The 23313-nt window shown below is 46.4% G+C and overlaps 1 protein-coding gene across 1 annotated transcript; it reads right to left on the reverse strand.

The window, feature by feature from the left end:
- Nucleotides 1–13563: 13563 nt before the first annotated feature.
- RPL34 (ribosomal protein L34) lies at nt 13564–20907 on the reverse strand. Its single transcript, XM_083178535.1, has 5 exons — nt 20824–20907; nt 18334–18407; nt 18154–18253; nt 16336–16439; nt 13564–13692 (listed from the first exon to the last, which is right to left on the reverse strand). The coding sequence occupies exons 2-5, from the start codon at nt 18396–18398 to the stop codon at nt 13608–13610; spliced, it is 354 nt and encodes a 117-aa protein (XP_083034661.1). The 5' UTR covers nt 18399–18407; nt 20824–20907; the 3' UTR covers nt 13564–13607.
- Nucleotides 20908–23313: the final 2406 nt, after the last annotated feature.

Raw genomic sequence — 23313 nt, forward strand, 5'->3', positions numbered from 1 at the left:
CCGCATGCTCAGGTGCGTTATTACCGCACACACACAGCCGCCAATGCTTCCCACCTGAGCATGTACACGGGACGCTGCTATGACGGAGATCTGCGTTGAAGCAGTGTATCCGCGACACAATCACCGCCCCCGAACTCAGCATCATGGTAGGAGATGGGTGTGCTCATGAGGGATAGGGGTGAACTTGTTATTCAGGACTAGACTGCCCAATGTCTACTAGACTGCCCACAATTACCTCCCCCGACCTCAGCATCATGGTAGGAGATGGGTGTGCTCATGAGGGATAGGGGTGAACTTGTTATTCAGGACTAGACTGCCCAATGTCCACTAGACTGCCCAATGTCCCATGGAGGTGCCGCAGCTCCTGATGTGTCAGCGGTGGAACTAGCGAGTAGTAAACTCAGGTGCAAACATATGCTTTGGACCCTCACCAACCAGCGTTCCCACCACCCCCACTAAAGAAGACAAGACTGTTAGTAAGTTATTGTAGTGAGTGCCCAGCATTTCCCCACATGCTCGCCAAATGTCTCACTAACATGCTCTCTCCACAGCAGCACGTTCCCCAATATACATCCTCACTGCACTACATCCCCATTATATGCTGTATTACATTACATACTACGCCACTGCACTACAGTCCCCTTATACACTGCACTACATTACTACACTACATCCCTCTATACCCTGCAGTAAGGGCCTTATTCTGGTTCACTCCTCCTGGAAAATTCCTTTACAGAGAATATTTGAAAAGTCACATCAGTCCCTGCCCCAGCAGAGCTTATAATCTATATTCCCAATCCCTACCACATGTACACGCACACACAGACATTCTAGGGTTAATTTGTTAGGAGCCAATTAACCTACCAGTATATTTTTGGATTGTGGGAGGAAACCGGAGTACCCGGTGGAAACCCACGCAAGTACAGGGAGAATATACAAACTCCGCACAGTTAGGGTCATAGTGGGAATGGAACCCATGACCTCAGCGCTGTGAGGCAGTAATGTAACCATTACACCATCCGTACTGCCCCGTATATATAACACATGGTGGGGATAGAACTAGGGAGGCCAATCCCGGGATTGGGATCGGCGGGATCCCGGGATTTAGGCCTAAAATCGTCGGGATTTGAATCCCGGGATTGAAGCTTTCAATCCCGGGATTTTGGGATTAGTATCCCACTGCTAAATGTACTTTTTTTTTCAAAGCCGGGCAGCGCTGAGCACTTTAAATGGCTCAGATGCTGCCAGGCTGTCTGCTGCGTACCCCCCGGTGGCCAATTGGTCCGCTGTCACTGTGTGCCGGTGCTCTGTGATGACAGGCATGACGGCGCCCAGGCTGCGCAGCATGACCACTGACATCACGCCACACTGCGCAGCCCGTCCGCCGCCATGCCTGTCAGTGTACTGCACAGCACAAGCACACACAGTCACTCAATCACATGCCCGCTGTACTGCTACCGCCCTCCCGCCCCGCCGCTGGATGGATGGACATCGCTCCTGCTGCTGCCTGTCACTACTACCTCTGTAGTGACAGTGACAGTGCAGGGCAGGGGGATGGGGAAGAGTGGCGGGCGGGCAGGCGGGGTGGAGTAAGAGGACATTTATATTGATATTTGGGGGGCAGGTCATTTTTTTTTTATTAGGGAGGCTAATCCCGGGATTCCCGGAATCCCGGGATTGAGCATTTTTCAATCCCGAATCCCGGGATTGAAAAAAGGCCCCGGGATTGGCCTCCCTAGATAGAACCCATGACTTCAGTGCTGTGAGGCAGTAATGCTAACCATTACACCATCCATACTGCCCAATATTCACATTACATAACACGTAGTGGCCCAGTCATATCACAAAGCATGTATTGATCTATATTCACATTACGCAGTGCATAGTTACCCATACTCGCATTACACAGCTCATAGTGTCCCACAGTCACATGACACAACACATAGTGACCCAGTCACATTACGCAGTACATAGTTACCCATACTCGCATTATACAGCGCAGTGTCCCACAGTCACATGACACAGAGTATAGTGTCCCAATCACATGACACAGAGTATAGTGTCCCAATCACATGACATAGCCAGTAGTGATCCAAAGTCACATTACACAGTGCGTAGTTACCCATACTCGCATTACACAGCACATAGTGTCCCTCAGTCACATGACACAGCGTATAGTGTCCCAATCACATGGCATAGCCCGTAGTGACCCAAAGCCACATTATACAGTGCGTAGTTACCCATACTCACATTACACAGCGCATAGTGGCCCACAGTCACATGACACAGCGCATAGTGACCCATATTCACATGACACGGCGCGTAATGACCCATAGTCACATTACACAGCACATCGTGACCCATATTAATATTACACAGCATATTTAAACACACACACAGCAAAACACAGACAACCAGTAAACATTACTGACACCCCCCCTCCCAGCAAACATTACTGACACCCCCCCTCCCAGCAAAAATTACTGACACCCCCAGCAAAACATTAATGACAACCCCCTCTCAGCAAACATCATCTACTGACAACCCCCCTCCCATCAAACATTACTGACACCCCCCTGTAACCATTGCTGTCACCCCCAGCAAAACATTAATGACACACACACTCCCTCCCAGCAAACATTACTGGCACCCCCCTCCATCTTCAGCATGACTTGCCTGAGCCGAGTCTGTGGTGTGCTCCTGTGCTGTGGCTGTTGCTCTGAGACTGCTGGCCTTGCTGGGCTCCTCCATTGCACACCTTACCATGTGACTTCCTGTTCAGGATCTGGAGAGGTCAGGTGGCATTCTCTGTTGTTTACACTGATGGGAGGGAGGAGGAGGGACCAGGGGACGGAGACGCTGCTGACTGTCTTTAATATATCTAGCTGGTTGCATGACAGGGCAGCGCGGAGGAGAGGGAAGGGGGAGACTCCTCACACACTCACAGGAGATAGTGCTACCAGCGCTGCTGCTGCCTGCAGTGTCATACAGTATGACAGGCTGCAGAAGTTAAAACACCCATTCCGACACCCCTGTGAACAGTCCGCAGGCACAATTTCTCCACAGCCCCGCTTCCTTCTGACATGTCCCGATTCCTCCTGACCTCCGCAGCGCACCGCATTCCCGCTTCCTCCTCCCTGAAGCTCTCTGGCTACAGGATCAGCCGGCAACCAACAGCAGCAGAGTGGCAGTGTACGGAGTGCGCCTCTTAAGCCCGGCGCCTACCTGCAGCGCAGGAGCTGCTGAGTGGGTAGCGCCGGCCCTGGCGCCCACATACAAACTTACACCCCACCCTTTTTTTGACAGGCCCATCTCAAAAACTTATACCCCACCCTCTTCTTGTCAGGCCCCACCCACGAACTTACACCCCACCCTCTTCTTCTTTGACAGGCCCCCCCAACGAACTTACATCCCACCGTCTTCTTCTTCGACGCCCACCCACGAACTTACACCCCACCCTCTTCCTCTTTGTCATGCCCAACCCATGAACTTAAACCCCACCCTCCTCTTCTTCGATGTCTACCCACAAACTTACACCCCACCCTCTTCTTCTTTGCCAGGCCCCACCCACAAACTTACACCCCACCCTCTTCTTCTTTAACAGGCCCCCCATGAACTTACACCCCACCCTCTTCTTCAACGCCCACCAACGAACTTACACCCCACCCTCTTCTTTGACACCCACCAACAAACTTACACCCCACCCTCTTCTTCTTTGACAGGCCCCCCAATGAATTTACACCCCACCCTCTTCTTCTTTGGCAGGTCCCCCATGAACTTACACCCCACCCTCTTCTTCTTTGGCAGGTCCCCACAAACTTACACCCCACCCTCTTCTTCTTTGTCAGGCCCCTCCACAAATTTACACCCCACCCTCTTCTTCTTTGATGCCCAACCCACGAACTTACACCCCACCCTTCTCTACTTCAAAGCACGCCCAAGAACTTACACCCCACCCTCTTCTTCTTTGACAAGCCCCCCCACGAACTTAAAACCCACCCTCTCACAAACTTATACCCCCACCCATTTCTTCTTTGATGGCACCCCAGCAATGTACAGATTGCTATTTACCCCTTTCTTCTCATCCCAGTAATGATTTATGTTTGAGCGCTTTCTCCTACATTTTTTTTCTTGTAGTTCCTGTTTGTCCTGAGATGGCGTTCCTGTTTGTCCTGAGATATATTTCACTGGCAGATGTCTTTGGCCCCCATTTCTCTCATTGCTTTTGAAAATGTCTCTGATTCCCCCTCAGATGTCTTTCCTCCTCAACTCCCACCTCTCTCCTCTAATTTCTTCTTTAGTTTTTAGCTATCCCATCTCTTTTCTCCTCCAGCCTCTCATTTCTCTACTGCAGTGATTTTCAACTTTTTCAGGTCGCGGCACACCGGACAAGACTTTAAAATTGCTAAGGTACACCAATGTGTTCAAGAGAAAAACTATTGAAAAAATTTGCTTATATGCCCACAATGCTCAGTGTACCACTGCCTTTCGGAGCAGTCTGGACCCTACAGCGCCCCAACAATGCACACACACTACCTCTTAGCCCCTGTTTATTGTTTATTACACACACTCACCCACAATGTACCACAAAGTCTATAGCCCCCCTTTTTTTTTATCTGTCCTGCCCTCACAATTTTACCCCAGCGCCCTCACTCCCTACACTAACCTTTACTTAGCTTTGGTTCTTGTCAGGTGTGCAGTTCCAGCGTCGGCTGTCCCTGCTGCACCCCCTTCTGCTCACTCGCCGGCTGCCGGTCCCAGGTAACTGCCTGCTTTAACTTAACCCGGGTTTCACAGCGCCACCTCACGGCACTGCCTCTCTTCTCACGCCGCATCCCCTCACACAGGTGCCACACACGCCGCATCCCACCGCGACCCCTCTCTGTGTCTCAGCATCTCCTCACAGCCTGCTCACCGCCGCACCACCTCTCCTCACACGCCACCTCACCTTTCTCACAGAGACGTCCCTTTCTCTCCTGTCCTGGTGAGTCGCCGTGACCCGCTGTCCTGCAGCACACCTGTGAACTGGCCGTGGCACACTGGTTGAAAATCCCTGCTCTACTGCCTCTGCTCACTACTGCTGGGACTGTTTAGAATGTTCAGGTACTAGACATTCCATTATGTCTAAGACCCGCTCATTGTGATGTCACAATGGGGGCATGGCCACAATCATTGCTATGGGAAGTGTTGCTATGTCCTTCTCTGGTGGCATCTGTTTCTGCCTGCCATTTTTAATCCCCTCTATGTACACAACACATATTCTTATGGTGTATCTCTAGACAAATTATGCAATATTGTACAGGATTGTAACCTTTTAGTTCAATACAATTTTGTATTATGTGCACACATGATCTGTCTTAGGATGCATTCTCCTGCTCATCTCCTGCATGCAGGTTTAATTCTAAAAAGGTGATGGTTTTGGGTGATATGTTATGCTCTTAAAACAAATCTTATAATTTTGTCAGGGTCTGAATTCTCAGGGAAAGGCTCAGCGATTTTATGGAGACGCCCATAAAACGCTGGGCATTTCCCTGCTGTCACCTGTCCACCCCTTCCCAGAGGGAACGGCGCGGCAAGCCATTCCCTCCCGGGATTTGAGCATGGGTATATTTACACAAGCACAAACATCGGGGATGGATTTGGGCCATAATGAATGGGTCTGAATCAGCCCCAATATTATGTGACATATGATCATAATATGTGCAGAGCATCACCCAATATCTTACCAGTGCGCATCTTACGACACATCGTGTGTACACATTATACAATAAATTGTAACGATTGTGTACAGTATTGCATAATGGGCACCCGGCCAAAAGCCCACCCCTTGGCCACCCCCCTGCTACGGAATCCCCTCAGTACCATGGAAGGAGATGTACGAGAACACATCCCCTCACATGCGGAAAAAGGGTAGAGAAATGATTTCCTGGTCGCTGTCCATCGAATGATTTCTCTCCCCTTCAGAAATAAAAGTCAGTGTAAACTTTTGCAGTTTGCAAATGAAGCACCTTTGATGCATTTGGATGCTTTTTGGACGCACTTACACTTTATCCAGGACTCACCCCCTTAAGCCATCTGCGATGGTATAGCCCTCCGCAGCACCATCATAGAGTGAGGTATCTTTTTCACTTATTTGTCACAGTGATATTCTGGAAGGAATACTGTGGTCCATATGTAATTCATGTATCATTCATTTTAAAATAAAATTGTGTTTTTTTTTCATCACTTATTCCATCTGGGTGTGATATAGGATCCCGACTGCCCGGACAGCATGGTGAGCGCAACTATTCTCTTCTCCCTCTATGGGGGTCGTGGACCTCCATGAGGGAGAATAGCCGGTGGCCGACAGGCACCCATCTGGGGTGTGGTATTGGACTCCGACAGTCGGGATCCCGACAGTCATTATCCCGACGTAGGGATCCCGACTGCCCGGACCAGACAGCATGGCGAGTGCAAAAAAAGCCCCACGCTGCGGGCACGGTGGCTCGCTACGCGAAACACCTATTCTATTCTCCCTCTATGGGGTTCGTGGACCCCCACGAGGGAAAACAGCTGCGTGGCCGTCGGGCACCCGGCTGTCGGCATTTTGACAGTCAGGATCCCGACGTCGGGTAAACGACTGTCGGGAACCCGTCCGGCAGCCCCCATCTGTCGGTGTTTTGACAGTCGGGATCCCTAAGTCGGGTAAAGGACTGTCGGGGCCGCGTCCGGCACCCATCCATCTATATGGAGGTTGTGCCAAGCTTACCATTGTGTCTGTACCATATTATGCTTTAGAAGGTGGTGTTTCTTCTTTAATGGTAGAAAAGAGGAACGGCACAGATTTTGAAAGGTGCAGGGTGCAAGAATAAACACTATATTATCACAACTGTATGCAGTAGATAACCAGTCAAACTTATGTTAGGAGAGTGAAGGGATCCAACATTCCTTTACTGCACTGCTGTCTCTGTTGTAATGTATATTTCTCTGAATATACCAGTTGGTAGTAAATTACTTTTCCAGCAGTATAATAACTGTGCTGATCATTGCAGAGGAATTGGTGACAAAAAAAAAGTGAGTTGCATGGATGTGCTGAATCCCCAGATTATATGTGTTCCATAATGGCCGTAGTAGTTCCCCACAGATGTAGTTACAGCATGAACTTCTTCCCATCCTGTGTTAGGCTGAGCAGTAATGGAAGAGACTCCATTGGCCCTTGGAAACTCAAGCAAATGGTGTAATTCACATATATTTTATAACGCCACTCATTGCACTCCTCCAATTACTTGTCTGTCTGACCATTGCTAGATCTCTCAGTAAAGGGCGGGGGGGTTTAGAATTAGAATAGAATCTACTTTATTGGCCATGTATGCTTGCACACACTAGGAATTTATTGTGGATTTCACTGCAGCATCAAGCAGGGATGAAGGGGGGGGGGGGGGACATGCTGCTGAGCTGTGCGGCGCCTAGGCAGCCATCAGCGGCGCCCATGGTCATTGCAGCAGCCAGGTGGGTAACGATATAGGCAAGGATGGTACAGTTATCACACAGGGAACACATTCCCACCAAGCTGCACAGCGCCTAGGCGGCCATCAGCTATCAATCAATACTAGGAGAGAGATAAAAGTACTAACCCCTAAGCCTTCCTACAAGCAGCATTAACTCTAACCCCCCCAGCGTGACCCTAACCTTTGCTACTCATAGTCTAACGAAAACAATGAGTATAATGAAGAATTGTGTTTATATTGTCCTCCATGTAGTATTATCGGTTTAGTAGAAAGAAAATGATACATCCTTTGTAATATACATAGAAAGGGGTGTGTGTAGGAGGATCATGCTGTTGTCTACTCCCCTCCCTAAAGGCCTATACACACTAGAAGATCTGAAAGACAAAAGATATTGGTGAACAGTTTCCATTGAGCTGATCATGAAAGATATTATTCATACACAAAAGATATTGGCACCAATTTTCTTGGAAACTTCAGTGACTGTACATTTATATAATGGGCTGGTCTGAAACCCTAACATTTAAATAAAAGGCTGGCAATACAGGGAATGTGGGTCTCAGTAATGCAGGGTATAATCAAGCCATTTATATGTACATGTATGTGAAGCCTACCTGTATGGCAGCGTGCAAAATACAGCATACATGTACGCTATATTTTACACTGCCGTACATGTAGGCTATATATTGGTGGAATTTGGGTACATACAGTACATGCTACAAATGTATGCATGCAACATTGGTGGACAGGGGGTGCATGCATGGTAGTAACTTACATGGTACACATTGGTGGACAGGGGTGCATACATGCTAGTAATATTGGTGGGCAGTGGCCTATAAAGTGTGCATGCATTATACATGCTAAAACATTGGTTGGCAGTGGGGGATAGAATATTAAAAATATTGATTAGTGGGGAGAATACTTTTTAAAAACATTGGTGGGCAGGGGGAATAAAAAATGTTATCATTGGTGGCCAGGAGAAGAAGAGGTGTTTGGGGAGGCAGCTACAGCCCAATATCATAAATATCGTTCAGCGATGCACACACAAAGAATGATGTGCCGAATGATATTAACAATATTGAGCTGCAGGTTCAAAAGACAAAGGTCGTTAACGATATTCTGCATACACACTAGAAGATATCCTCAACAATATTGTTCAAAAGACCCTTTCTGAACAAGATTGGTGCAAATATCTTCTAGTGTGTATGGGCTTTAAGGCTATTTTAAAGAGTGTTCATAAGATTGTTGAACATTATTGGGTTTTGGTAGGAATTCTAGGCAGGGGTATTTTAAAAGATTGGGGCTTGTGCGCAGCAGCCAATCCCGGCCGGGGAATTCATGCTGCCAGGGCCAGGATATTTTGTATCTGAAATGCAAACCAATGTTCTTATATAGCGCAGCAAATTCTTTTGCACTTTACAATTCAAAACATTGGTTAAAAAAAAAAAAAAGCTGGGTAGTTACAGACAGACAATGAATGTTGTGGGTATTTGGCAGGTTTCCCGGCGCTTGGAGACGATGTAATCTCCAAGTACCGGCTCAAGACCTGCCTCCGCCGGGCGATGTTTTTTTTTTGTTTGTTTCTTTATTTTGGGGAGGGGGGAGAAAGAAGAGAACGGATGGACGTGCGAAAGAGAGCGCACGAAATGCTGGTGTAAAAGGGGACAAACCCAGGTGAGACACGATGTTTTGTTGAAAGAGTGGTATTAGTGAGATGTTTGAACTGCACTGTAGGCAGGCTTTCCGTCACCCAGGACAAGGCAGTTTGTTTGTACCCCCTCAAGCTAGTGGATGATATTTCTCTGTGTCCCAAATCTCTATCATGTGCCCCCAGAGCCGGATTAAAGGGGAGGGTCAGCACCTCTGGGCCCAGCACCAGCCATCATAGATCGGGTCACTGAGCCGATCCGCAGCACTGCTCTCCCTCGTGTGACAGCCATCACAGCCACTGAAGAGCCAGCACTGGCTGTAACGACTGACTTCTGAACGTGGAGCTGCAGCCTGCACCCTGACTGTCTAGCCTGTGTTAACAATGTCAAACAATTGTACTGCTTCAGTTGTTTGGTTTTACTTTTATAAACCATGTTGGATTATGATTACATTGCCTGGGGTATGACAACCTCTGAGGTAAAACTCAATTGTGGGCAATGTATTTTTTGTAATGCCAGCAACAGCAAACCAAAATGACAACTCACAACGAAGCTGTTTATTTTATTGACAATATAAATGTAAACTTGGGGACTTCTGTAAGTACAGTTATGCATACACTAGACTGTGGGCATCACCAGCAAGAGTTGACCTCTTAAAAATATCCCAACCAGACTGTATGACAACCACAGACAGTAATGCCCAGCCACCACTGCTACAATACATGCAGTTTGAATAGTATATGGCTGCCATTATCATGTGGCCTTACATTGGGCTATTAGACCCAAACATATTTGTTACTGTTTATGGGATGGATTTGGGGGTGTGGTGCCCCCTGTGTTGGTATGGCTGAGCTGCTTCATGTCAGCACACCCTAACACTTTATTAACACTTAAGTTATCCCTATCACATTGTATATATTATGTATTATTTTAATCACCCCTTTCACTTTCTTACATAGCACTTATAGAAACATAGAATTTGACGGCAGATAAAAACCACTTGGCCCATCTAGTCTGCTCCTTTTTTAAACATGTTACCTCAAACCATATTTGATCCTTATTTTTTTGTAAGGATATCAATAGGCTTATCCCAAGCATGTTTAAATTGTACTACTGTATTTGCGTCTACCACCTATGATGGTAGGCTATTCCACTTATCTACTACTCTTTCTGTGAAGTAATTCTTCCTCACATTTCCCCTGAATCTTCCTCCCTCTAGTTTCAGTGCATGTCCTCGTGTTCTGTTGCTCCTCTTCCTGTGAAGAATGTCTCCCACCTGTACCTTGTTAAAACCCTTGATATACTGTATTTGAAAGTTTCTATCATGTCCCCCCTTTCCCTTCTCTGCTCTAAAGTATACATATTAAGATCTTTTAGTCTTTCCTGGTACGTTTTGTGATGTAGGCCATGCACCATTTTAGTTGCTCTTCTTTGTACAGTCTCTAATGCAGTGGTAGCCAACCCTAGCCCTCGAGAGCTACCAACAGTTCACATTTTCCAGACAACCTAGCTGCTGCACTCATTAATCACTGACACATTTTAAAAGATCCATAGATGGAGCTAATTAGCTCACTTGTGATTCTGTGAGGAGACCTGCAAAACATGCACTGTTGGTAGCTCTCGAGGACTAGGGTTGGCTACCCCAGCTCTAATGTATTTATATCCTTCTGGAGATATGGCCTCCAGAACTGAACACAATTCTCTAGGTGAGGTCGTACCAATGACCTATACAGTGGCATTATTACTTTCTTTCTACTGCTGATACCTCTCCCTATGCAACCAAGCATCTGACTTGCCTTCTTCATTGCTTTGTTACATTGCCTACCTGCTTTTAAGTCCCCTGAAATAGTGACACCTAGATCCCTCTCTTCCTCAGTAGTTTCCATTATAGTGCCATTAATACTATATTTAGTCTTTGGATTTCTGAGACCCAAGTGCATGATTTTGCATTTTTTGGCATTAAACTGTAGTTGCCATTCTCTTGACCATTTCTCTAATCTACCTAGATTGCTTATGTGCTTCTTAAGGGCCCTACATACGCAGAGATGTGTGCCAGAGATACATAACAGGAGATTCAGCACAAGAGATTTCACTCTTCTGGCTCATTTCAGACAATGAGCCACATACAGAGAGATTTGTGTCAGAGATTCATAATGGGAGATTCAGCACGGGAGATTTCAAATCTGTCACGACTGTCACAGCCGCACATGCCATCAAACTGCACTAATATATATATATATATATACACACACACACACACACACATATATATATATAGTCAGTTCACGGCCCGGCACTCTCCGATAGGGATGATGAGCTGCATGCCCCTGCACAATGTAATAGCGTCACAGGATTTCACACACCCGGCGGGCAGAGAATCAGCACGGCACTGCTGATTCTCTGCCCGCCGGGTGTGCGAAATCCTGTGACGCTATATATATATATATTCGAGGCCGGTACTGGGTGACCTTTGCGTTGTACACACTGTGTGATGGCTGTTTATTTAGCAGTAAAGGGCATTAGTGTGCATGTAAGGAGGGCTGTTATTTGTACATATAATTCTCCCTTTGCTCTACGTTAGACCATGAGGAGGAGGCCGGTACTGGGTGACCTTTGGGTTGTACGCACTGTGTGATGGCTGTTTATGTAGCAGTAATGGGCATTCGTGTGCATGTGAGGAGGGCTGTTATTTGTACATATAATTCTCCTTTTGGCCATGATAGAGTGAGGACGAGGCCGGTAATGGGTGGAAACGCTTGCTTGGTTGAGGCAGGTAATATAATTTACAGTCGGTGCCGCACAGTCCCAGCTGTTTGTTATTTCAGTGATGAGATAATGACACTGTTTGTGTACACAGGACACACATAAAGCCTGGGAGATGTTTGTGAATAAATAGCTTCCGAGCTGTTTGTGCTGAATGAACACAGAACGTAACAAATGCAGAACGGTCTCATCCCATTCTGTCCACACCTGACTCCTTACAGCAGTCTCTTCACGCCAGGTCAGCAATGTATAAACGCTGCAGGTTGGGTCGCAGGCCCCGGACGTCTGCATTGCAAGTTTTCAGGATCCAGCGGTTTTAGGACATAGTGCATAATGCAGGATAATGCTGCCATATATGGCAGCAGATTTGCCGGCAAGTGGGTGAGTGGCTTTTTCCCCCTGCTCCGTCTCCGTGCGGCGAGCAGGGGGAGGGGGGAGGGAGCAGGAGGCGGCGGTGGGGCGGCGGGTCTTTGCAGGATCTTCGTGCGGCGGGCAGGGGGAGGCGGCGTCCGGCGTGTCAAGGGGGCGGTGAGCAGGGGACATCAGGGCGGCGTTCAGCGTCGCTCAGAAACTCCTGCTCACATCCGAGGCCACATATGAGCAGGAGCTTCTGAGCGACTGCTCTTGATTGACGGGCAGGTCCGTTCTGAATCTTGTGCAGATTCAGAACGGCGGGGGCGCGCATGCAAATCGCTGTGTGGGCCATACACACAGCGATTTACATGCATTTTCAGGCATTTTCTGAGTGATTTAGTAAAATCGCTCAGAAAATGCCTGGAAATTGTGCTGTGTGTGGGGCCCATTATTAACCCCCTACTAATTTTCATTTGTGTGCTGCCCTGGAGTGGTCGGGCTGTGCAGGCATGTTGGGGACCCACACCTATACCCAGTATTAGGGACCCCCCAGTGACAGACGCCATGATGTACAGCAAATATATGCAACCAAAGATCTCTGTATTATCTGATTATTATGTAATTTCTCACTCAGTGTGCAATTAGGATACAAAATGATGTAGCAAATAAAACACAGGTCTGACCCCTGGCATACACATTGAGCAATAGAGTCCTCAATTTGTCCACCCTGTATGTCTGACCAAGATACATATGATATCCGAGCACTTAGGGTGCCATCAGTCAAGACCAACCCCAGCATCCTGATATGAAGAATCCAGACAGGGGCTCCCTAGGTACCATAACCTTCACACCTACCCTTAATCCTCCGAGCTAGTGCCCACCACCATATCCTAAACACCCCCCAAAAAACTTTAATACCCCCAGTAGTGCAAATATATCCCCCACGCTGGCCTCATTTACTTGTGAATCAGGATGCCAGCTGTAGGCATTTTGGCATTGTGATTTATTCGATGTTCCAGCCCCAGTCTTCTGATGGCTGTTGTGATGCCACAGTGGGTATACTGACAAAGACCCTATTTGAATATGCCTGCTCAGTTGGAACATGAAAACTAACAGATTATGTGGCCTTTATGTATAGTTTGGATACCTGTACACACCCACGTAACTATATAGGTCATGCATGACAGACGTGATTCAAAGATATGTGTCCACACACACTGGACAATGGCCCCTGTTGGCTGTACAAATCATAGCGGTGAGTGTGTGCCCATCATTGGATTGCTGGTGTTTTGTAAGTAAGCTAGACACAAAACTAGATACAACAAATATTTATTTTGATGTGAGTAATACAAACAGGTTACTTTGTCTTCTGGCTCTGTGCTTGAGCCTTCAGCACCTTAATGACAATTTTTTGCTCCTCAATTAGGAATGCCCGCTTGATCCTGCAAATAAGAAATGGAATGTTAGTCTCTGAATCCTGAGCATTTGTTCCTGATCACAAAAGGACTACAGCGTTTCTTCTATTTCATTTTGAAGTACAATTTATGAAGTACCATGATCTTTCCCTTAAAAGAAAAAAAATCTAATAAATACACCACTTTTTAAAAAGCATGTCCAAGAACACATAGAAAAACGCACATTGACCTATTGCTTATGTTGACCTAGTGCATGTCAATTATACAGATCCCATTTGTGCAGCACACACATACAACAGTACAGTACGATTCATTTTGATCTTACTGTTACAGCTTGACCTGCAGAGTGGGTGGGGTTTTCTAAACTGCCTCAGAATGTAAGTCGATAACCCATACAAATGGAAGCATATTAAGGAGTTGACAAAAGGAGATTAAAAAAAAAAGAAGAAGGGCACAACATTCAGGGTAACTCAATTGTTTCATCCACGGCAACTATTAGACTGCACCAGACAGCTATTCAAATTGTTCTATTCAGCCATGTGAGGGTACAGACTACACTAATTGGGGGCCCACATACTGTGGTGATGACATGGACCTTAAAAAAACACCCTTACGCCAGCCCTTTTGCCGTTTCTATATTCCATACTGTGGTAAAAAAAAAAAAAAAAAAAAAAAAAAACACACTTTGGATATGGGGAAACTACCCAAATAGACAATGGTCTCATCTCACATTCTACATTTGACTTTTACTAGAAGCAAACAGGACAAAGTGCACAATTAAGACATATTTTACCACATAAAGGAGGAGATTCAAATGTTTCACTTAACCAATGGGTGCCTGATTAAGCACTTGAATTGTTGTTCTTGTAGGGCATCCATTAGCCATAATGGACACGTAATCTGAGGAACAACTGAATAGTTGGCCATGAGTGGCCATTACTTTGCATGCCCATAAAACAATTGGAGTTTGCCCCCCATACAGTTGAGTGCTGCACCGAAAAAAACATGCAGACCGAAATTGGTTCTGGACTTCTGTTACAAATTAGTATGGATACATTTTGTATTGAAGTAGGTTTTTCTAGGGACTGAGGGAAAATGTACTACTTAAATTATATTTCCTACTAGTCTTAAGGTCCATACACACTGGGCGATTCTGCCCAGCAATGACCGCTGGGGGGAAAGCGGCTCCGTGCCCACACACTGAGCTGCTTTCGCCCTGTCCGGTGCTGTAATGCAAAGCCATTCACAAAGCCTGGTAATACAAGCAGATGAGCGGCTTTCCTGACGATGATGCGGGAGCACGCATCACCGCCGGGCCGTACACACGGGGCAGCTTTGAGCTGAAAACCGCCCAGTGTGTATGGGCCTTTAAGGCTTGTCCAACAGACAGGCACAAATTTATGCAATTCTGAAAAGCTTTGTAAAGTGAAAATATTTTTAATTTAATTGACCCTATAGGCCTTTAACCCCAGAGGGGGGGGGAGGAGAGCTGGTACTTCTGAACCAAGGCCTAGGTCTTACGGGAGGGGGCCTGGGTCCTGCACCATCTCTCCAACTGCAGAGGCTGGGCAGTGGGAGTAGAGACCGCTGCAGTCCTCTCTCCCCCAGAGAGGGGCAGCAGCCTGTGCGCTGGGATACAGCCGGAACCCCTGCAAGTCGTGTTGCGGTCATCCAAACAAACCCCATCTTCAAACTTATATTGTCCCTTAAGATAATAAGGTAGCGTGCAAAGTTTGAAGATATTTAGTTAAAGCGTTCGAGAGTTATCGTGGAACATCCATACACATCATTCAATTATACTTTTGTAGATATGGTCTGGTGCGTTTCCTGAAAACCGTACATAATACCAGGTGAACATTAATAATGTTACATATTCTAAACAGACATCACAGTACCCACACACAAAATAACCATATACTAAAGGAGATCAAAAGGGAAGGAACATTTTTGTATAATAGAAGACCGTGACTACTGATTTAACATTTATATGTAACCATCACGCCCCTCTTCTCTCTCCATGACAAAACCCACATGCGTATTAAGGCTAGCCAGCCACGGCTTTGGGTAAGCACCACTATAAAACTGCTATATAGCACAGAACCAAAGAACCCCACCTCCCCCATGACATCACGATTTTGGGGAAATTCTAGTTTAGGGCACATCTTTGCCAACACCCAAAAACTGTACTTCCATCATTATTAACAAAGTCTAAAAAGTTATGATCAGACACCAGAACATGTTTAGAATTACATAGAAAAAAAAAAAAAAAAAAAAAAAAAAAAAAAAAAAGGAAGGACACTTTTCTTTAGCCAGCACCAAAAAGAAGTAGAATGTTATTTGGTGGGTTTTGTTGCCAAGCACATCTTTTTAAGGCGCCTATAAACAGAGCAATAAGCTAAAGAATTGTGGATTTTGAACTAGATGCGATGCAATCTAGTTTAAAAAGAAAAGTACAGGCTGCAGATACAGTATGTGCAGTGCGTAGGAGCGTGCATTGCATCTGTCCGTCGCTCCATGTATGGGTGGCATAAGAGTGCTGTATAATTACTGTAAATATTTTCACAATAATGCTTTCCCCAGTATAATAAAAACAAAATAATTTCCCTTTAATGTTACACTGCAAGAGTCAATGATAAAGATGTCCAGACCAAAAACTAGAACAGACATTACCTGTCACGAACACATTTTGCACACATGGAGCCACCATATGCTCTGCTGACATGTTTCTTTGTCTTGGACAGCCTCATGAGGACCTTGGGTCTAACTGCCCGAATCTGTAGAGATATGAGAGAGGAAGAAAAATAAATGCAATTTACATAAGATTGAATTAAGACATACACATATATACAAAATATTACACAGCTAGATATTTTTACACACTTATTTTTGGATGGGTTAAGAGACCACTAATGTAATAATAACCAATAGTCCAGTGGTTCCCAAACTGTGCGCCTAGGCTCCCTGGGGTGCCTCAGGACACTTGCAGGGGTGCCTCGGGTTGGTCCTTCAGGACCAATTCAAATTTTTTATGATCAATAATTTCTGGACAAAACCAATGCTGGTGCCTGCCAATCATAAAATGTGTACAATCAGAACCAAATGCTGTGGGGTACACACCACGACCTCATGATGCACATTGTGAGCGGGTCGTCAGTGTTTCTTCAGACCCGCTCACGATGATGCGGGGGGGGGTACGACCCGCTCACAATGTGCACTGTGAGCAGGTCCGATCCGATGGCGACCCACACCCGGCTGTATGGTCGTTCTTCAAACCCTCCCTGCTGCAGGTAGGATCTGAATAATGACCGACCGACCTGCGGGACTGCGCATCGGATCGGTCCACACCAGGACAGAAAAGTGCCCAATCACCACACAACCTATTGGTCGGAATTGGATTCCTATGGTCGGAATTGGATCTAGATTGATGGGATCGGGCCCTAGTCATCCTGGTGTGTACCAGGCATTAGAAGCACATATAAACACAACCTACTTAATTTGATATATATTTTTGGGGGCCTAGGGGTGCCTTGTAAAAATTCTGATACTCTAGGGTGCCGTGATTAGAAAAAGATTGGGAACCCCTGCAATAGTCCAAATTTCTAAATTTAATATTAGTAACAGATCCAATAAAAGCTTCTGCAGTAATCATTAGTATGTTACAAAATGGTCATATTTTCTGGTCTAGATAACCATTCAGCACACACTAAGGCAGTGATTTTCAACCTTTTAACTTGCGGCACACTAAATAAGATTTTAAAATTGTCAAGGCACACCATGAGATCCCCACAGGGCAAAACACATTGGCCCCCACAGGAAAAAACCAAACCTATTGCCCCCCATATAAAAAACAATCACACTGGTCCCCACAGGTAACACAAATAAAATACATTGGCCCTTTAAATGAAAAGTGGCTGTAAACTGGTTTGGGCATCTCTAGATCTGGGGGCACACTTGAGAACAGCTCAAGGCACACTAGTGTGCCACGGCACAGTGGTTGAAAAACACTGCACTAAGGGATTATACTGAATGAATCGGTCCCCCGAACAGCAAAACAATTTTTAGTATCTGCGCATGTGTAGACGCTTGGTGCGAGCGGCCAGGGGTAATCAGGCATAGCCCATGGGAATGTTACCATGAAAACGCTTGGCGTTCCCATGGTAATGGCCCAGTGATGCAGGTAGCGGACGTCAGCTGCCCGCCCACTTTGCGCTCACAGATCTGAGACACCATCCATTCGCAGCCTTGCGAATCACCAGAATAAGGTCCTAAAGCCCATGGAGGATTTTTGACTGTGCAAACCGAAAAGGGAGAGAAATCCATTTCACTTGATTAAATTGAAACATTTTAGAGTTTCTCAAGCTAAAAAAGCTGGAGCAAGGCTTTTTTAGTTTACTAAATAGAGCCTCAAATATTTAATCTTATCTAGAAATATTACTGATTGGAAATTCAATAAAATGGCAATGTTCTGAATGCAAATGTTTCACTTACACCACGGAGTCTTCCTGGGCAGATGCCACATGCTGATTTAGGGGCCTTGCCAACTTTCTTGGTGTACAGGTAAACGATTCTGTTTCCTGGTGTTCGAGACCTAGAAACAAGACACTTCGTAAAGTCCTCTGTACGCTCTATGAAAACACATTATAAAGTAACATGTAAGAATATACTTACAGACGGGTTTTGTTAGAAGCTGTATTGTAGGACAGCCTACGACGGTATGTCAGGCGCTGGACCATTTTTTAGATCTATTGTGGAATAAAGTAAAAATAGGGTAGTGTTCATCATGCTATACTTATTTTTTTTTTTACACCTAGAAATATACCTTCCGAAAAATTTAGGTGACCAGGTGCTGCAATAACTGATCTGATAGAGAATCATAAACCATGGCAGTTTGTTGTGCATCCAATTCATATTCCACTGCATCAGTTACCGTTTTTAGGTAAAATTATTTCCATGTATTATGCTGCCCACATAACCTCTATGGAGGGCGATTCAGTTGTTATGGGAGCCCGACAGAGCAATTCAATTGATACTGGCTCCCAATTATTAACTGGCTCCCAATTATTACCATACCCAATTACTCCAGGTTTAGTCACAAATGGCAGTTAAACCACAGAGTTCTCACCCCCTCAGGAGGCAGCAGTGTCAGCAACTGAGAAACTGAATCGCCCGCTATGGTGTGTAAGGAAAACCTTGCAATGACAGTAGATGTAACATGCCATAAAGGCACACTGCATAGATGCTGGTGCACAAAATTCACCCTTTGACCCTAAATAATTAAGTCAAACGTACAGGTTCTACACAGCACATTATGCAAACACAAGAGAATTTCAAAAATAGTCCTACACAATCATTAATATTATTGGTCAAACTAAGATCCTTTAGAAGCAGATTATGAATAACAATCATGACCCCAGTTGTATCAAATATTAAAGTGTTTCTTTTGACACAATTTGTATTCATAGTGTTATGCAAAATCTGCTAAAAGGATGTATGGGGGGGGCTAGAGGTGGTGCTTCGCTGGTGCGCACCTACTACATTGTGGTATGGCCAGAAATTTTCCGGGCATACCACTCAAGTGGTTACTCGCTGTTTCCAACTCACTGTAAAGATCCAGCAAGATGGAAATGGCGAGTGAAGGGGAGGCAGTTGAATAATCTGGCGGCGACCTATCGGCACTGCTCGCAATCATAGCATTGAATACTGTTCTTAGTCATCAGCCTAAGCCCTCATATCTCTGACAGACAAGTGCAACATACCATACAGATTAGCCCATCCAACACTTAAGGACCATTCACATTGGGTGACTGAGCTGAAAGCAGCTTCGCCATTTGAGCTGTTTTAAACTCAAAAGCCAGCCAGAGTGTACACTGCAGCAGTGAGCATTGATGCGTGCTCCCGCATCATTGCTGGCAGCCACCGCTCACCCACTGATATTACCAGCAGATGAGAGATGGGATGGATGGCCTTCCATAGCATCCTGCTATCGAAAAATCACACTCCCCCGGAAAATTGACCAGAAGGGCGGAAATCACTCAGTTGTCCTTACACGCTGGGCAAAAATCACCCAGTTTGTATGGACCTTTAAAAACAGTGGAGTACATGTATGAAGCAGAATAGATGGTGTAACGGTTAGCATTACTGCCTCATAGCACTGAGTTCATGGGTTCAATTCCCACCATGGCCCTAACTGTGCTGAGTTTGTATATTCTCCCCGGACTCGCTTGGGTTTCCTCCGCATACTCTGGTTTCCTCCCACAAAACCAAATTATACAGGTAGGTTAATTGGCTCCCAACAAAATTAACCCTAGAATGTCTGTGTGTGCTTGTATATGTGGTAGGGAATATAGATTGTAAGCTCCACTGGGGCTGGGACTGATGTGAATGTCCAAATATTCTCTGTAAAGCGCTGCGGAATATGTGTGCACTATATAAGAAATGGTTAATAAATAAATGAAGCAGTGATAAGAGTGGAGTGAGCCAATGGAGAAGTTTCCAGTGCCAACCAATCAGCAGAGACATAACAATTACACTTTGCACGCTATAAAAATTATAGAGGTTGCCATGGGCAACTTCTCTACTGCTTCATACATTTACCCCAGTATAAGTAATTTGGGCAGCTAGAGCCAGCATTACCATTCCGGCTACTGTAAGTACTCCAGTGTATGTATACACACCGAATGATTTGAGGTGGCAAATAGATGGGCAGAGCACGTGAGGGATATAATCCACCCAAAGATCTAACATCACGTAATAGGTCAGGCAGTAAGGGAATGAGCTCAGTGTGCCGGCACTGGGATGAGGCTATGCGCTGCTTCTCCTTCCCTATAGTAACATTAGTTACGGACCTCCGTGCACTGGGAGAGGCACCGGTGACCCCCTCTCCTTATGCCGCTAGCATTCCCCGCAGCAGCACAGGCCACTCCCGGCATAGTGCGGCTCCGGGAGGACGACTCCTTCTCTCTGCCTATGGGCAGTTGCCGGTGTGCGGCCCACAGCCACTGCTGCGCCGCCTATACAGCTAATATAACATTCGGCAGCTCGGCGAGCGCCCCGGTCACTGCTCCGCTGCCGCCCGTAACCCGGGAGACCACACATAGCGGGATGGAGACGGATTCGCGAAACAAGATGCAGCTGCGACACACAAATCATCGGCCATACCTGGTGCCGCCGTCACCGGAAGAGGAAGGAAGGAGGTCGAGAAGGAGCCAAACACAAGAACGCTGCTCACCGCCTACTTTGCCCGTTTAGAGGCTCCGTAGTAGGGGCGGAAGTGACATTACAGGCCCCCTCGTACTGCGGGCGGAAATAATGTGTGTTCCAGCTTCATGCAGTATATCTATTCTAAACACATAACTACTGTTGCTGCTGCGCTTCTAGACGCAAATACACTAGATGCTACAGTACAGGAAATAATATAAAAAGCACTAGCAGACGTTGCAGCCATCTAGGTTGGGTACGCGCCTCCATATAAACATATTGGTCAACATAGCAGCTTATTTTTCTTGAGGAATTCGTCCAACTATAGTTGGGTACATACTGTACCATATGCACCTTCAACAATATCGTTAATGATTTCCTTTGAACTCCCCAGAATTTATGGATCAATATTTGTAAGGTTGACAGACAATAATGTTCTATACACACCAGCCGATACGCGACACCACTGATATCGTTAACTATATTGGAGGTGCGCTGGGCAAACGATAATGGGGGTTATACTGGTTTGTTTGCTCAGATGCAAATTTGCATCCTTTTGAGTGAACCAGTTCCCGCCTTGTGCATTTTGGTACACCGGCTACCATTTGCATGGTGCATACATTCGCATTGGCTGCGAATGGATGTTTTACATAAACATCCAGTCGCATGCCACTGGGACCCTCCCACATCTTTTAATGGTCGCTGACCATCGAAATATGTGGAAGGTGCACTGAGCAACCTTACATATGCATGTACGCTCGGGGAAAAGTAGATGAGCAGCTGACATCTGGTGATGTCAGCTGTCCGCCCTGCATGTCTGTCACGGCCACATTAGCATGAGAACGCCCAGAGTTCTCATGGGAACGCCCACGAACCGCTGGGAGATCCTATATGCTAGTGGGCCAGCCCCACCCCCTGGGTGCGTGCACTCAGCGAACAGTTTGTTTGCCTTGGGTGCACGTCGCCAGTGCATGCGCAGAAATGTGCAAAGCGCAAACATTGGTTTGCACGCGCTAATGTGAACGGACCTAAATACGGTCCCTAGTGTACTCACACTGAATGATATTGTTAATTATATCCTTCAGTGACATCACATGCCCATGCTGCTAGCATATCTTCTTGACTATATGGTCAACATTGGCCATGCAGTACAGATGATGCAGGGTGCATGCATCCTAAACAATATCAGAATCAGCTTTATTGGCCAGGTATACTTAAGTATACTAGGAATTATATTAGGGATGGCCATTGTTGCCATTCCTATCGATGGCAATTCTGCAACTGGCCATCGATAGTGCTTAACTATGCAATGGACGACCATCGATATTTTTACATATCGATGGTCATCCATTGTCTTTGATTGGCCTGTGGACCAATGAAAACATGGGGGCGGGGCTTCGCGGGTGTCGTGGGCGGAGCTATGCTCAGTGTCCCAGCATGTTGAAGAAAAAAAAAAGCAAAACATTGTTTTGCTATTCCATTGATGGAGGGAAACCATCTGGTTCTCCCCCATTGATGGCAAAAGTATTCAACATCGGCCATGAACCATCAATGATTTTGGATCATCGATGGTCGATGGCCATCCCTAAGTTAGATTTGGATTGCTGTGCAACAGTTGGATTAGGTAACAGTTCAACAATGACAGTACAAATATACATAACACATACATTTATAAGCTAGATGTGCCCTGGGGATAAAAGACACAGGGGACATATATTCACTGAGCAGCATAGCGCCTAGGCAGCCATCAGCAGCGCCACAGCCAGGTAGGTAAAAATACATGCAGAGACAATACAGTTCAGGCTTGCCTACCCTCCCGGAATGGCTGGGAGCCTCCCGGAAATCGGGTCCTTCTCCCGTTCCCCCGGGAAGGTGGGCAAGTCTCCCGCTTTCTGGAGATAGCCCCCTCTCCCCCCTTGCCCGCTGGTTGAATTACCTGAAACCGTGGGTCTGTGGAGAGGGGGCGGGGCTAAAATGATGCGATCACGGCATTTTGTGTAATTTAAGCCCCGTCCCCTCTCCGTGGCCCGCGAATCACAGAGTTTTCCGGGGGGGGGGGAGGGGGGTCAAGTGATGTCAGCCTTGCTCCCGCCCCCCTGACGTGTTGCCTCTCCGGGCTTCTCCTGGAGAGGGGAATTTGAAAGTAGGCAAGTATGGTATAGTTATCACACAGGGAACACATACCCACCGAGCTGCACACCGCGTAGGCAGCCATCAGCGGCACTATTGGTTGTTGCAGCAGCCAGGTGGGAAACAATATAAGCAGAGACAGTACAGTTATCACACAGGGAACACATACCCGCTGAGCTGCACAGCACCTAGTCAGCCATCAGCGGCACCACTGGTCGCCGCAACAGCCAGAGACAGTACAGTATCACAAAGGGAACAATATACAATGACCAGTGGTGCCAGGGCAGCCATCAGCGACGCCACTGGTCATTGCATAGTGCT

Source organism: Crinia signifera, chromosome 1, assembly GCF_055691185.1.
Source record: "Crinia signifera chromosome 1, ASM5569118v1, whole genome shotgun sequence".
NCBI classification, from domain to species: domain Eukaryota; kingdom Metazoa; phylum Chordata; class Amphibia; order Anura; family Myobatrachidae; genus Crinia; species Crinia signifera.

What these genes read in the sequence shown, in the direction of transcription:
- RPL34 (XM_083178535.1), bottom strand. Translation starts at nt 18,398, where the DNA reads ATGGTCCAGCGCCTGACATACCGTCGTAGGCTGTCCTACAATACAGCT. An exon ending in GCTTCTAACAAAACCCGTCT is followed by an intron (nt 18,254 to 18,333) that starts GTAAGTATATTC and finishes TCTTGTTTCTAG; the next exon opens with GTCTCGAACACCAGGAAACA. An exon ending in GCAAAATGTGTTCGTGACAG is followed by an intron (nt 13,693 to 16,335) that starts GTAATGTCTGTT and finishes TCTTATTTGCAG; the next exon opens with GATCAAGCGGGCATTCCTAA.